General features: G+C 39.1%; 1 protein-coding gene across 4 annotated transcripts in view; it reads right to left on the bottom strand.

Annotated features, from left to right (window-relative positions):
* rab3ip (RAB3A interacting protein (rabin3)) overlaps window positions 1-16,566 on the bottom strand; it is a 66,440-nt gene that overhangs the window by 24,200 nt on the left and 25,674 nt on the right. For all 4 annotated transcript variants that reach the window (XM_043709763.2, XM_043709767.2, XM_043709765.2 and 1 more), the window contains exons 4-7: window positions 12,254-12,349; window positions 6,256-6,333; window positions 5,256-5,456; window positions 163-291 (exon numbers count right to left, since the gene is read on the bottom strand). In XM_043709763.2, the coding sequence (XP_043565698.1) occupies window positions 163-291; window positions 5,256-5,456; window positions 6,256-6,333; window positions 12,254-12,349 (504 nt within the window). The remainder of the gene's footprint in view (window positions 1-162; window positions 292-5,255; window positions 5,457-6,255; window positions 6,334-12,253; window positions 12,350-16,566) is intronic.

Genomic DNA, 16,566 nt, shown 5'->3' with positions numbered 1-16,566 from the left:
AAAGTTATCAGCTTGAAATAAATTTGCAGAGGAATCAAAATCATTTGCTGTTTCAATACAAAAATATTTTAAAATTAAATAAATTCAAGCACAATTTACTCAGTAAACTAATCTCATTAGTTTCTATGTTGGCAATTTCACTAGATTGTTGCTCTTTCTTACCTCACTTTTTGAAAATGTCAAGCAAGGATATATATCTTCTTTATAGATTCTGTCTAAAAAACAGCAAGTTCTATCAATTGTAGGGTCTTCTTTCCAGGCTTTAAATTCACCAAACAGAAGCGCATCAACCTTTTTAAAAGTTAGACAAGAGGTTGTAAGTAAAGCTAAAATCAAACTGCAAGTTTCTAATTTTGAACAATCCAAAACTTTTTTAAAAAAATGATATTTAACATTGCCATTTAGACTATTAATTGAAGTTTTAATTTACCAACAAATGTACAACAAAATTTGAGAAAGGTTTAGCACATGCACCTACTCTGACTGGATGGTAAGTTTACATAATTACAAGCTCACTTTTCTATCCAATTCTGTGCATGCAATATCTAGTCTCAACATTGTCAAGAAACAATCAAGGACGTTCCGCTTGCAACATCTGTTTCTTTTACTTCCACTGGTTGTTCCAAAACACCATTGGTGAGGCCTGAGTCAGATTATTGCCCAAGATAATAGCAATTCCTTCCATAGGGATTTGACACACTACAACGTATCCACTTTCTAAGACACTCTTTAATCTAACTCCACATAAATGGGACCAGTTTGTAACCGGAGTGTATACGACCAATAGTTTCCTTCATAAGCCCCACTGGAAATCTCATTACCTACCATCAGCAATCAGCTTCCTCTAAGCGTGTCTCAATATCTTTGTTGATTTATCTCCTTGATTAGAAGAAGAAAATATCTTGCCTTTTTAAAGAAAATATACAGATCTTCCAGTGGTCTAATTTTCTTTAGCAATAATCAAGAAATAATTTTCTTGATCTTCTCAAATCATTGCTCCCTTTCTAACAGCTTGAGGGAACATGCTCCACCTGTACTAACAGTACAGTTTTAATACACATTTCCTTTCTGGATATCTGAAGTTTCCTTAGGTATTCCTACTACTGCAGTGTGTCTCCCATTTAATATTCAGCAATTGTCTTCAGTATTGTCTAGACTTACAACAATGGAAGCTTATTTTCTTGATGTCACTTAGGTTCTAAATTCCTTTTTTGTTTGAAAAAATCCCTGCATCCTTCTGTTGTTCCCTAAAACTAGAACAAAAAGCAGTACAACACAGGAACAGGCCCTTCATCCACTAAGACTGCAGCAATGCATGATGCCTTACTAAATTAAAAAACCCCTTGCCTCTACATGGTCTGTAGACATCTACCCTCTGCCTATTCATAAAACTGTCAAGATGCCTCTTAAATGTTGGTACTGTATCCACCTTCACCCTCTCCTCTGGCAGTGCATTTCAGACACTTACCACCCTACCCAAAAAACAACTTACCTCTCACATCTCTTTAAACTTATCTCCTTAAATTTATATTCCCTACTAATTATATTTCTTCCCTGGGAAAAAAAAAGAATCAAGCTATCCATTCTATCCAGACCTCTCAATGTTATCAGGTCACTCCTCACCCTTGGATGTTCAAGTGAAAACAAACCAGGTTTGTCCAATCTTTCCTCATAAGTAATACCTTCCAAACTATGCAACATCCTGGTAAAGCATTTCTGTACCCTCCCTAAAGTATCCACTTTTGGTAATGTGGCAAGCTGAACTGCACGCAAAATTCCAAATGTGGCCTAACAAAAGTTCCAAACAGCTGCAACATGACTTGCTGATTTTTTACACACCATGCCATATGCCTCTTGACCACATTGGCCACTGGTGTTGCCACTTTGAGGCAACAGTAGACCTGTATGCCAGTGGTTAGTACGGCTGCCTCAATGCCAGGGACCCAGGTTTGATTCCAGCCTCTGATGACTGCCTGTGTGAAGTTTATACATTCTCACTGTGAGGGCTTCTGCATTTTGCTCTGGTTTCCTCCCACATTCCAAAAGATGTGCAGGTTAGGTGGATCAGCCATGCCAAATTGCCCCATAGTGTCCAGGTTTGTGTAGAGTTACAGGGAATAAATGGTGGGATGCTTTTCATGTGTTTGGTGCAGACCTGATGGACCAGACAGTCTCTTTCCACACTTTAATGATGCCACTAAAGGTCCCACCATTTATTACATGCATCCCTCCTGCATTAGATCTTCCAAAATGCAACCCATCACATTTGTTCAGATTAAATGCCATCTACTATTTCTCCACTATCTATAACCTGCTGTATCTTTTGGCAATCCCCCTTGCTGTCCACAGCTCCCCCAAATCCGTATCCTCAAAACTTACCAATGAAGCCACCTACATTCTCCTTTATATATTAGAAACAATAGGAGTCCCAACACTGATCCCTTCAGGACACCACCGATCACAGATCTACAGTCAGAAAAACAGCCTTCCATCACTACTCTGAAGAGTATGACTAAGCCAGTTCTGTATCGGTCTTACCAGCTTACTATGGATCCCAGGTAACTTCACTTTTTGTCTCAGCCTGCCATGAGGGACCTTCTCAAAGGCCTCACTGAAGTCCATATTGACAAAATCTAACACCATGCCCTCATCTGTCACTTCCTTAAAAAAACTCAATCAAGTTTGAGAGAGAGAGAGAACTTTCCCCACATAAAGCCATACTGCCTATCGCTAACAAGTCCATACTTTTCCAAATGAGTAAATCCTAAGAAGGCTTAGCAGTGTGTAATTTCCTACTACTGATCCCACAGCATTTCGTTCTCTGATGCAAACTCTACCAATGTCTGATTCGGTTCCTTCCTTCCTTGTAAATTTTAATTATACACTTTAGAGATGAGCACAAACTTTTTATCTGTACATTGCTCCTGACAGCCTGGTGTTCACAGACTTGCTTATCAGGTCACACACACCCATTTAAAATTCCAAACACCTTTTGACCACAACAATTCAAAAGATACTTGCAAAGTTGAAGTAAAATATTTTTTAATGCCATCTTCTGTAAATTTATGCATTAAACTCAGGCTTCTGGTGAAATCAAATCTCTCATTGGAATGAGAATTACCCTCCAAGCTAACTTTTTTTCCCCCCTATTCTAAGCTTTTCTCCAGCCATGTTATCTTATTCCCCTCTCTCTTTGGAGTGCAAGCTCTTTAATAGTTCCATTCCCTTTCCATTTCTTCTAATTAAAGTTTTTTTAAAAATATCTCATCTAAATTTAGATAAGTCAAGCAATGAACCAAATTTCAAGTATCTCAATTTTAATTCTAAAAGTTGGATCAACACTAGTGTCTCATCCTTACAAACCCTGCTTTTGTTTCTAATACCAACTCTATGTGCAGCCTTAGGCCAAGATTTCAAAGGAGAAAGTGAGGACTGCAGATGCTGGAGATCAGAGCTGAAAATGTGTTGCTGGAAAAGCGCAGGTCAGGCAGCATCCAAGGAACAGGGGCATAAGCTCTTCTTCAGGATTCCTGAAGAAGGGCTTATGCCCGAAACGTCGATTCTCCTGTTCCTTGGATGCTGCCTGACCTGCTGCGCTTTTCCAGCAAGATTTCAAAGGATCCACTATTAACATTTGTTACTCCTAGAAAAGTCTTAGCATCAGTCAAGGTAATTTTGTAAGTTAAACCTTTTTAATACACTAGTTTCCTGTTTTTATATCTTGTATTTCTACATACTCCTTTCCTTAAAAAAATCACCGACCCCTCTTAAATTTAATGCTTTCTATCCTGCTAAAGAGCCCCAATCTAACTATGGTCTCAACTAATAATATTGGACAAGTCAGATCAGAGTGAAACCTGGATTTATAGACCATACATTTAGCATGTAGTTTCATTACTGTGTAATCAGTCACTTAACGTACTCAAAAGAGACTGCCAATGTAATTTAATGTAAGAACCAAGATAAAAAAGGAAAACATACAAAATATTTTACACAAGATCTAGGTGAAATGGTCTTATTACAAATATCAGAAATACGGATTCACAATCTTTTTACCCTCAACAATATTACTGATTCCCAAATTTCAATAAAATGGAAACAGTGTGACTCTTCAGTCAGTGCAACTGTACCGCTTTCCCGCAATAGCTGCATTTACTTAATGCTCTCTTTTCAGTTGCTGTCTCTTCCAAAAACTCTTAAATAAACTGCTAGCACCGCTTACTTCTCTGAGCATGGAGTCCTTAAACTCCACTTCCCTAGCCTCATGTCAGGAGTTCTTCCTTATTAATATTAAGCCACACAGGACTTCTTTTCTCCTAACTTGACTGTTCTGGAGGCTGTTAAATTGCAGCTATTATTGGCACTTCTTCACTTCCCTGAATGATCTGCTTCTATCTGAAGGAAACTTGCACATTCAGATCTTCTAGATGGCTCTCTCTGCCTAATAGGAAATGGTTTTTGCCTACCTATGTCATAGAAAACCTTGTTGTTAGGCTAAAAATGTTTTCTGGTTATTTCCAAAGCATCAAACCACTCTCCTCTCAGGTTTATTTTTGAAACGCCTCTTTTAGACATATACGAACAAATTTCGAGACATCCCGGTACCTGGGATGGCCTTCCTTTCTTAACTCTACATATATCAAGCTTTATATAATTCTGCCCATGTGAGAACTCAAGTTTCCAAATAATAATAAATCATGAAACTTTATCACACTTTCCAACACAATCGGAGGAAACTGCAGCTAATCTTGAACTGGGTGGCAAAAAAGCAAGCTAAAAAAATGATGGAGGAAGATTTGAGGGAGGGGATTGTGAGGGACAGGTGACTATTCTCAGCATACATATAGAATCTGATGTCAATCATTTAATAATGCCACTGAGGAACAACACATTCATGTGAGACAAAGGAGGGATCAAATATAGGTTCCTTTCAGGGACTACAATGGTAATTATCTGGAGTCAGCTGCTGCAGCCTGAGAAACAGAAGACATATTAGAGGATGGTGGGCTGGATGACCACATCACAAGCTGCGATCAAGGTTGAGAAGGACAAGGAATGTTCGTGCCACACATCAATAATGTTATTTCTGATTCAATCAGGGCCAATTTAACCCTTGAATTGCCAATTAATTTCACCGTGAGACCTGGTTTTGCAATTAATTTGGAACATTGATTTGTCCTTCAAGTTATCCATTCATCATTGGATCTCATATTACTCAAAATTTAGTTTTGAAAACCTTTAGAAATGAAACTTACCTCTTTACAATCTCGGACAATAGGTTGCATCACATTCAGCTCTTGGCTGCTGCTGGCCATAGCGCTAGTACTTTTATTTCGAACATGTCCCTTTTTAAAGTGAGCTTTTGCATTCGGCTGAAGCTCCTTCGTAGGTGACGTTGGTGAAGAGGACTGGACTAGTGTTTTCAATGCTGCCACTTCTGCTTGCAGTACGTCAATCTTATAAGTAAATGCAGAATATTTAAATCATTGGTTATTTAGCTCAACAAATTTATGGGCAGTTTGAACAGAATATTGCTTAATATAGAATGCCATTCTGGTCTTCTTATCGGAAAGATGTTGTGAAACTTGAAAGGGTTCAGAAAGGATTTACAAGGATGTTGCCAGGGTTGGAGGATTTGAGCTATAGGGAGAGGCTGACTGGGCCTGCTTTCCCTGGAGCGTCGGAGGCTGAGGGGTGACCTTATAGAGGTTTATAAAATCATGAGGGGCATGGATAGGATAAATAGACAAAGTCTTTTCCCTGGGGTCGGGGAGTCCAGAACTAGAGGGCATAGGTTTAGGATGAGGGGGGAAAGATATAAAAGAGACTTAATGGGCAACTTTTTCACACAGAGGGTGGTACGTGTATAGAATGAGCTGCCAGAGGAAGTGATGGAGGCTAGTACAATTACAACGTTTAAAAAGGCATCTGGATGAGTATATGCATAGGAAGAGTTTAGAGGGATATGGGCTGGGTGCTGGCAGGCGAGTCTAGATTGGTTTGGGATACCTGGTCAGCATGGACAAGTTGGACCGAAGACACTGTTTCTGTGCTGTACATCTCTATGACTCTATAATTAGCAAAATATATATATATGAAAGGCCCACAAAAAGTTGAAGCAAACAGGTTCAGACCAGAACACAAAACTGAAAAATTGTAATCTAAGAAAAGTAGGAATTTTACTCTATAATCAATGAAAAACCACAAGCCTCTTTGGAAACTCATTAAATTTTGTAATAGGAATCACACTGTTACCTTGCCTTGTGCTTCTTTTAACTGTTTCTCTGCTGCAGCTTGTTTGACATTTGCTTCTCGTACCATTTTATGAGCCTCCTTAAAAGCAAAGGGCAAAGTGAGAACTGTTAAACATTGGCAAAGCATTTTCAGTTCAGTTCTGATCTAAATTTGATGGAAGTTAATATGTTGCAAACATTGAATTTATAATTCGTGTGTCAAGCACAACTTTTAGCTCCAAGGATTATACACTTGAAAAAAATCTGAATCAACTTTGAAGTGAATCTAATTCCTCAAGTTTGGATCATTTACAGTTAAAAGCTAACCTGCATATTGATCATGGTCATAATTAGAACATAGAAAAATACAGCGCAGTACAGGCCCTTTGGCCCTCGATGTTGCGCCGATCCAAGCCCACCTAACCTACACTAGCCCACTATCCTCCATTTGCCTATCCAATGCCCGTTTAAATGCCCATAAAGAGGGAGAGTCCACCACTGCTACTGGCAGGGCATTCCATGAACTCACGACTCGCTGAGTAAAGAATCTACCCCTAACATCTGTCCTATACCTACCACCCCTTAATTTAAAGCTATGCCCCCTCGTAATAGCTGACTCCATACGTGGAAAAAGGTTCTCATGGTCAACCCTATCTAAACCCCTAATCATCTTGTACACCTCTATCAAGTCACCCCTAAACCTTCTTTTCTCCAATGAAAACAGCCCCAAGTGCCTCAGCCTTTCCTCATACGATCTTCCTACCATACCAGGCAACATTCTGGTAAACCTCCTCTGCACCCGTTCCAGTGCCTCCACATTCTTCCCATAGTATGGCGACCAAAACTGCACACAATACTCCAGATGCGGCCGCATCAGAGTCTTATACAACTGCAACATGATCTTAGGACTCCGGAACTCAATTCCTCTACCAATAAAAGCCAGTACGCCATATGTCTTCTTCACCGCACTATTTACCTGGGTGGCAACTTTCAGAGATCTGTGTACATGGACACCAAGATCCCTCTGCTCATCCACACTACCAAGTATCCGACCATTAGCCCAGTACCCCGTCTTTTTGTTACTCTTACCAAAGTGAATCACCTCACACTTGCCTACATTGAACTCCATTTGCCACCTTTCTGCCCAGCTCTGCAACTTATCTATATCCTGCTGTAACCTGACACATCCTTCCTCACTGTCAACAACTCCACCGACTTTCATATCATCCGCAAACTTGCTCACCCAACCTTCTAGCCCCTCCTCTAGGTCATTTATGAAAATGACAAACAGCAATGGTCCCAAAACAGATCCTTGCGGAACACCGCTAGTAACTGCACTCCAAGATGAACCTTTACCATCATCTACTACCCTCTGTCTTCTTCCAGCCAGCCAATTCCTAATCCAAACCTCCAACTCACCCTCAATGCCATACCTCCGTATTTTTTGCAGAAGCCTACCATGGGGAACCTTATCAAACGCCTTACTAAAATCCATATACACCACATCTACCGCTTTACCCTCGTCCACCTCCTTAGTCACCTTCTCAAAGAATTCAATAAGGTTTGTGAGGCACGACCTGCCCTTCACAAAACCATGCTGACTATCCTTGATCACATTATTCCTATCCAGATGTGCATAAATCCTATCCCTTACAATTCTCTCTAAGACTTTGCCCACAACAGAAGTGAGACTCACCGGCCTATAGTTACTAGGGTTATCCCTACTCCCCTTCTTGAACAAGGGAACCACATTTGCTATCCTCCAGTCTACTGGCACTATTCCTGTAGACAACGAGGACATAAAAATCAAGGCCATCTTGGTAGAACCAAAGTGTCTATTATTATCTCCATACAGCAAAGAGTCAGCCATTCTGGGAAAGATAATGAAAAAAACATAGAAGTAATTCACGGGTTGCTCAAAGTGTTCAGTTGAATGGAAAAATAAATGATTTACTTTTCATTTTGAAGGTATTCTAAAATATCCTTGTCCTTGAGTTGGGTCGTGGGGACAGGCAGTTCTATTGGTTAAGTTGTCTCAGTGTTTTTTTCTGAATGCAGGCACTGCAGTGTTGCTTTGAAGTAGACAGTATCTCACTGGATTGAGAACACCAACAGGAGATGATTGTTCATAAACCTTTTACTTTATGCAGAGAAAATAACTATTGTTCGTTATGTAGAATGTGGATAGGTCTCAAGCTCAGTTTGTCATTCACAAAGCAAACAGCAGCTGGAAAGCTTGCCTAGTTTGAAACTAGAAGAAATCATTATTGATCCTCACCTGAGCCTTGTGGGAAGAAGTACAGGTAGTCAACAGAATTAACATGGAAGCTGAGAGACAGCCACAGGGTGAGTATTTGCCAGTAATCAGAATAAGGATCAGACTTTCACAATCAAAGTCTGAGATGAAATCCATTTTCTTTTTGTATTGTGCAGTATATTAAATATGGGGACCAAAACTGTACATTACTCCAGTGGAGTCTCAACACCAACATGCATAGTTGCACCAAGACTTCCCTCATTTCAAAACTGTAATCCCCTACTAATAAAAGGTTAACATTCTGATAGCCTTCTCAATGACTTGTTGCACCGACATGCTAATGTTTTGCTTTAAGCACAAGAACACTTGCTTGGAATGTCTCTCCATTTAGTAGAGTGACCTGCCCTTTGATTCTTCTTGCCAAACTAATGGCGTCACACTTTTTTTTTTAAACTTTAAGCTCCATCTGACTAGATTTTTACCCTTCCACTCAATCTACTTCCCCTTGCAGAATCCTAACATTCCATTAGTTACATGCATCCAACTTGAAAAAGGCCCATTAATCCTGACTCTATATTTTGTGTAGAGCAATCCTCAACCCAGAATAATAAATTATCCCCAATACCATAAGCTTCTATCTTGTACAACTTTTATACGGCACCTTATCAAATGAAAATCCAAATACACATCTGCCGGTTCCCCTTTATCCACTTTGCTTGTTACATCCTCAAATAGAATTGCAACAAATTTCACAAACATGATTTCCTTTTCATACTTAGCAACCTTTTTGATTACATCAAGCCTTTTTAAAAGGTCCTGCAATTCCTCACTTCATAACCTAAACTAGCATTTTCTCCAATGATAGATGTCAATCATACTGGCCTATAGTTTCCTGATTTTAGTCTACCTCATTCTCGAACAGGAGTGGTACAATTAGCTATTTTCCAATCCACTGGAACCCTCAGAATCCAGTGAGTTCTGACTTATTCTACCAATGCTTCAATTTGCTCTGCAGCCACTTGGCCTGCTTCCAAGCATTTTAACATCAGCTTCCGACAACTTGTCTGCCTTCAGTAGTTTGTTAAACACTTTTTTGTTTGTGATAGAGACTGTCACAGGATATTTCCTTCCATTAGCAGCTTATCCGATATCTTCGGGATGTTAATAGTGGTCCCCACTGTGAAGATCAATGCAAAATATTGGTTTAACCTAGCTGCAATTTCCCTGTTCCCAATTATGAACTTGCATCTGCCAAGTGACTTCCTTTGGCTTCACTTAATTTAGCTACTCTTCCTTTTTATAATTCTATAGAAGAGTCTGTTATTTTTATATTTCTTGCCAATTTACATTTATAATCAATTTTTTTCCCTCTTCATTATATTTTTAATCATCTGCTGCTTATTTATTAACAAAATCCTCAGTTCTCTGGCATTCATATTTGGCACGTTGTGTGTCTTAGCTTTTTGATTGTATTGGCTCCTCAAGAGCATCTTTGTTAATTACGGCTGAGTCAAGCTTTCCATAGTGACCTCCTTTACAAACGGAAAAGATTTTTGCTGAGGATATGAAATATTGGCTTAAATGTCTGCCACTGCTTATCCACTGACTTTTCCCTTAATCCATTTTCCCAGTCCATTTAAAACAACTCTTCCTCCGTACCTCTGTAATCACCTTTAAGTTAAGGACATTAGTTTGAGAGCACAGTTGCTCTCCCTCAAAATGATTTAGAAAATATACCATTGTGATTGCTACTTCTTTAAGGATCCTTAAATGTGAGATTTCCTACTTCATCCTACCTCAATGCATTATCAGATCTAAAAACCTATTCCTGAGTATGCTATGTAATATACTGCACTAAGAAACAATCTCTGATACACTGTACATGTGGTCTTTCATGTTGCCGTCACCCAAATGATCTTTCTAATCAATTTGCAGATTAAAATAATCTATGACAACTGTACTGCCCTCTTCCAGGCCTTCATTGTTTCTGGATGTATATGTTCAATGGTGAAACAGCTCTTTTGATGAGAATCATCTCTTGGCTCCCATGATTTCTTTCCTTGCTATTCATTATTTCCACCCAAACTAATTCCACATCACAATCTAGCATGCCTGCATCACTACTCACCACTGCACTGATAAATGTCAGTATTAACAATACTTTTATTTACTTACACTTCCAAAACATTGAATACCCTTGAATATAGAGTTTCCAAACTTAGTCACTGTACAACTATATCTCCATAACGATCAAGTTGTATTCATTCATTTCTACTTGTGCTGTCAACTCATCTATCTTATGACAATTGCTGAGTTTATTCAGATAAAGAGCAGTAAAACTTTGACTTTTTAACATTACTATTTTGTTGCATTCTTCTGCTTATCATGTTTTGGTTATCATTCACCTCTTCACTACCCTGCACATCTGTTCTCTCATTTCTTTTCAATTTTTTAAACTTCCATCCAATTGAACCCTCCTCCTCATTAATTAGGTTAAGGTCCTACCTACAACCCAAGTTAGAGGATTTACCCAGACACAGGTCCGAGAATACAAACACAGAAGAGTAAGCCACTCAGGCCTACAGGTCTGCCCCACCATTCAATAGATAATTTTTGATCTGTTTTAATCTCAACTCTCTTCCTGCACATCCCTATGGTTCAAATGAAGCTGATCTCAAAGCTGAACTCTTTCCCCAGTTTCGGTGCTGGTGCCCCATGAATCAGAACTTATTTCTCCCACATTTACAATCACAGATAATATAGTATAAAAGGGGCCCCTCAGCCCACCTAATCCGTACTATCAAAGCTACACCACACCTACTTTAGTTCCACCTTCTGGCATAATGTCCATTGATGTTTCAAGTGCTTTTTAAAGGTTGTAAGGTTACCCACCAACCCCTCATCTTTGAGCCACAAATTTATCTATTTTCATTTACTAGACATCAATTTCTATGTTGCTCAGTTAATAATAGAGGTTACTATCTCTGTGGTCTGCTTTTAAAATTTATACCCAAACTGCTCATAATCCTTCCAAATTCCAGCTAATCCCAAGAAAATTCCAGATCCCATTATCTGCCTCACCATGGACAAAAATTTGGTGTAATTAACCTAAGGATGTGACTGCCTCCTAAAACAGTCAAGGTATCTCACTCCTCCCTGATGTGTCACAATATCCACACTTCACACTCCAGCTCTTCAATTCTGAGTCAAGGTTCCTCAAGCAGCCATGAGTTGCTGAAGGAGGGAGCTGCAAGACCAAGTGAGAAGATGGGGTTCACAAGAGACCTAAGGAGGAAACAGGAAGTGGTGGCCAAGTTGCCAGTAACAACTATGTTACTCAGGACAAGCTACTGTCCCCCAGACAAATAAATAAAGAATGTATGGGGTCTCACTCAGTTAAATAAAACAGACTTAGACAAAATAGACTGGATTTCCATCCTATCAATGATAGTTTTGCAAAATTGGTAACAAACATGTTTTCCACAACACTGACGAAAGCAGTGGAGTCTGGTAGATACCCTTGAACAAGAGTCAAAATTACCAACTACATTTATTACACCACTGAATTATTTAGATGGCAGATATTAGAAACTGGAGTATCAGTTTAAACCAACGTTAAACTGGCATGAAGCATGTCTGACACTTAATATTCATCTAAATTCTTCAATTTTGTGTACATCAACTTAAAATGTGCAAAAAACAAAATCAGACTAATTCAACCTGCTCTAGATCATAGCACAACTTAAACTCATTAAATACAAACCTCAAATAAACTAGCTGTAAGTTCTTCTAGTTCTTGGCCCAGTTGGTCTCTAACTTTGGATAATCGCTCACATTCTTCATCTTTTAATTTCAGCTCCTGAAACAAGTTATAACATTTTATAAACTAATTGGTTGCATGTTCTACTACAAACAATATTGTATTTTTGTAAATTTATCTGAACATCAAAATTGAAGGTGGTGTAGTGGACCGTGAAGAGGGTTACCTCAGAGTACAACAGGATCAGATGGGCCAATGGGCCAAGGAGTTGCAGACAGAGTTTAATTTAGATAAAATGTGAGGTGCTGCATTTTGGGAAAGCAAACCTTAGCAGGACTTATACAGTTAATGGTAAGATCCTAGGGAGTGTTGCTGAACAAAGAGACCTTGGAGTACAGGTTCATAGCTCCTTGAAAGTGGAGTTGCAGGTAGATAGGATAGTGAAGAAATCGTTTGGCACATTTTCCTCTATTGGTCAGAGCATCGAGCATAGAAGTTGGGAAATCATGTTGCAGCTGTACAGGACATTGGTTAGCCTACTTTGGGAATATGGTGTGCAATTCTGGTCTCCCTGCTACAGGATGGATGTTGTGAAATTTGAAAGGGTTCAGAAAAGATTTACAATGATGTTACCAGGGTTGGAGGCTGAATATGCTAGGGTTATTTTCCCTGGAGCGAAGGCTGAGGAGTGACCTTATAGAGGTTTATAAAAATCAATAGGGGCATGAATGGGGTAAGTAGCCAAGGTCTTTTCCCTGGGCAGGGGGGTCCAAAACTATAGGGCACAGATTTAAGGTGAAATATTTAAAAGAACCTGAAGGTCAACGTTTTCATGCAGAGGGTGGTGCGTGTGAGGAACAAACTGCCACAGTAAGTGATGGGGGCTGGTACAATAACATTTAAAAGGCAGCTGAATGGGTATATGAAGAGGAAGAGGAAGAGTTTGAGACAGATATAGGCCAAATGGGATTAGATTAATTTAGGATATCTGGTTGGCATGGGCAAGTTGGACTGAACGGTCTGTTTCCATTCTGAACAACTCTATGACTGTGACTCTAAGAGATTTTCACTTCAATATCTTTAAACAGTGTAAATTTAAGAATGACCCTATCACAGGTTTTTTAAAAACCTCTTGGAATCCCGTACTATTCCCAGAAGTAAATTTCAAAAGCTGAAGTTTCAGTTGCTTTCACATTAAAATTTCAACTAATAATCAAAGTTGCTAAATACTATTGCCACGATGCACTCTTCTGGGGAGAAAGCAATTTTTTATGTACAGAATATACAAGTAAAAAAACACTTTAATAATGATATAAAAGCAAGAGTTAAGAAAAGCTGATACCTATTCTTTATTGCAAATACCAAAACAAAGATGAAAAATGTATTTGTTCATCAACATTAAATGCAACCTTAAAAAACTGCAATAAGCCCATCTTCAAATATTTTAAAACTATATATTTTACTTCACTAGAATAACTACATAAACTTCCCAGCTCAAGTCTATCAAATTTGGCCACTTGACAATTTAAGACAAGGCAAGAGCATCATGACTTAAATCAGGCTCCCTATTCCTCTTCCCCTTAACATCACCATTGAAAGAACAAACCAACTTGCAAACTGCATGATCCCACAATTGGCAACAAACAGACAGTATTCACTATACAGGAGAATCGACGTTTCGGGCATAAGCCCTTCTTCAGGATTTCCTGAAGAAGGGCTTATGCCCGAAACGTCGATTCTCCTGTTCCCTGGATGCTGCCTGACCTGCTGCGCTTTTCCAGCAACACATTTCCAGCTCTGATCTCCAGCATCTGCAGACCTCACTTTCTCCTCAAAGTATTCACTATACTTAATGTAAATTACAGCTATTACAGAACAGAGCGCAGCACCCTCCACAGCACATCTAACATTTAGTCTTGTTAAACAGTTGAAGGCTCTGGACTTAAATATGGAGTTTGAGTCAGGAAGTTGAAGTTAGAACATAATCCAAAATGGAATAAAGTAACAAAAGCAAAGAGGCAGAAATTATGAATATTCAAGAGGCAAGAATTAAAAGACAGCAAATATTTCAGAGGGTTGCGGGACAGGGAGTTCAACGAGATAGAAAGAAGGGAAGCTACAAAAGGTATTTAGTAACAAATTTGATTTTTGAAATCAAGACATTGTTTGACTGGGAACTAATGTTGATCTATGAGCAAATGAGTGATAGGCGAAAGGAATGTGCTCTGACTTAAGTCTTTGGATAACCTTAAGTGGAACTGAGTGTAGGACGTGGGGGTCCAGCCAGGAATGCATTGGAATAGTTGAGGATAAGTGTGAAAAGAGAATGCAGGAGTATTTTAGCAACAGATGAATTAACACAGAAATGACACAAAAGATATGTCTTGATGAGGATATGAATGACATGGTTGAAAGCTAAACTTGGGTCGAATATGACAACAAGTCTACAAACAGTTTAGTTTTGTTTCAGACAGTGGTTATTCCAAAATTCCCTAGATGAATCAATGGGCCCAGTTCCTTTGGAAAACCACAATATAATGCCCCAAAATCATGAGGGGCACAGATAGGGTGAATAGCTAAGATCTTTTTCCCAGATTAGAGGAATCCAAAACTAAAAGACAGATTTAAGGTGAGTGGGGTAAGATTTAAATAGGACCCGAGGGACAATTTTTTCTTTAAAAAGAGAGGTTGGTGTGTGTATGGGACGAACTGCCAGAGGAAGGTGGTAGTAGCGGATACAATTACAACATTTAAAAGGTATCTGGATAAATAGGAAGGGTATGGAGAGATAATGGGGGTCTAGATTAGAGTGGTGCTGGAAAAGCACAGCAGGTCAGGCAGCATCCAAGGAGCAGGAAAATCGACGTTTTGGGCAAAAGCCTTCATTCCTGACCTGCTGTGCTTTTCCAGCACCACTCTGATCTAGACTCTGATCTCCAGCATCTACAGTCCTCACTTTCACCTGGAGAGATAATGGCCAAATGCTGGCAAACGGAATTAGGTCAAATTGGGATTTTTGATCAGAGTGGACAAGTTAGACCTAAAAGGTCTGTTCCGTGTTGTTCAACTCTATATGAAGGGTAAATCATGTTTGATTATTCTAAGTTCTTTGAAGATGTAATAAGCAAGATGGAAATTGAGATCTTGTAGATGTAGTATATTTGTACATCCAGAAGGAATTTGATAAGGTGCCACAAAGATCAATACACTAGATACTATCACATGGATTGGGAATAACGTATTAGCTTGGATTGAGAATTCACTTACCATCAGAAAGAAAAAAGTTGGGATAAGTGAATCTTTTCCAGGTTGGCAAGATGTAACAAGTGAGGTGTCATAGGATTCAGTCCTCAGACCCCAACTAATTACAATCTACATGAAGGCTATGAATGCAAGGAGAGTAAAGAACTACAGCTAAATTTGTAGAGGACACAGAAGAAGTGGAAAAATAAGTTGCAAAGAAGAAATTAAAATATTTACAAAATGGGTCTGGATAGTTTCAATGAATGGGCTAAAGTTTGGCAGATGACATTTAACGTGGATGAATGAAAGTTTATCCATTTTGGTTAGAGGAATAGAAAAGCAACTTGTTATCTAAATGGAAAGAAGCTAAAGTTCTTCAGTAGAGGGGGATCTGGGAGTCCTCATGCACAAACTGCAGAGAACTAGTATGTAGTTACAGCAGGTATTAAAGGAAAGCAAGTGAAATTTTAGCATTTACCGCTAAAGGAAGAGTATTAAAGTCAGGTCGTTTGCAGCAACCGTGCAAGGTATTAGTGAAACTGCATGTTGAGAACAGTGTATAATTTTGTTCCTTGAGGTGTTTTTTTTTATTAAAAAATACATTCATGGGACATGGACATCGCTGGCTGGCCAGCATTTATTATCCATCCCAAGCTGCTCTTAAGATGGTGGTGAGCTGCCTTCTTGAACCACTGTTGTCCACATTCTGTGGATTAACTCTCAATGTTGAAGCAAGGAATTCCAGGATTTTTACTCAGCAACAGTGATATATTTCCAAGTCAGGATGGTAAGTGGACTGGAGAGGAACTTTAACGTGGTGGTGTGCTCATGTATCTGTCTAGTTAGAAGTGTTGTGGGTTTAGAAGATGCTATCGGAGGACTTTTGGTGAATTTCTGCATTGTATCTTGTAGATAGTTCAAACTGCTACTACTGAGTGTCAGTGGTGGAAGGGGTGAAAGTTTGAAGATGAAGTGTTTTGTCCTACATGGTGCCAAATTTCTCAAGTACTGTTGGAGTTGCACTCATCCATGCAACTGGGTAGTATTTCAATTCACCCCTGACTTATACCACG

This window comes from Chiloscyllium plagiosum, unplaced genomic scaffold (genome assembly GCF_037043375.1).
Source record: "Chiloscyllium plagiosum isolate Xiang-an unplaced genomic scaffold, Cpla_swu_hap1 HiC_scaffold_19, whole genome shotgun sequence".
In the NCBI taxonomy this organism is placed as follows: Eukaryota; Metazoa; Chordata; class Chondrichthyes; order Orectolobiformes; family Hemiscylliidae; genus Chiloscyllium; species Chiloscyllium plagiosum.
The sequence above is the reverse complement of the archived record's forward strand: the minus strand, read 5'-3'. Positions and strand labels throughout refer to the sequence as shown.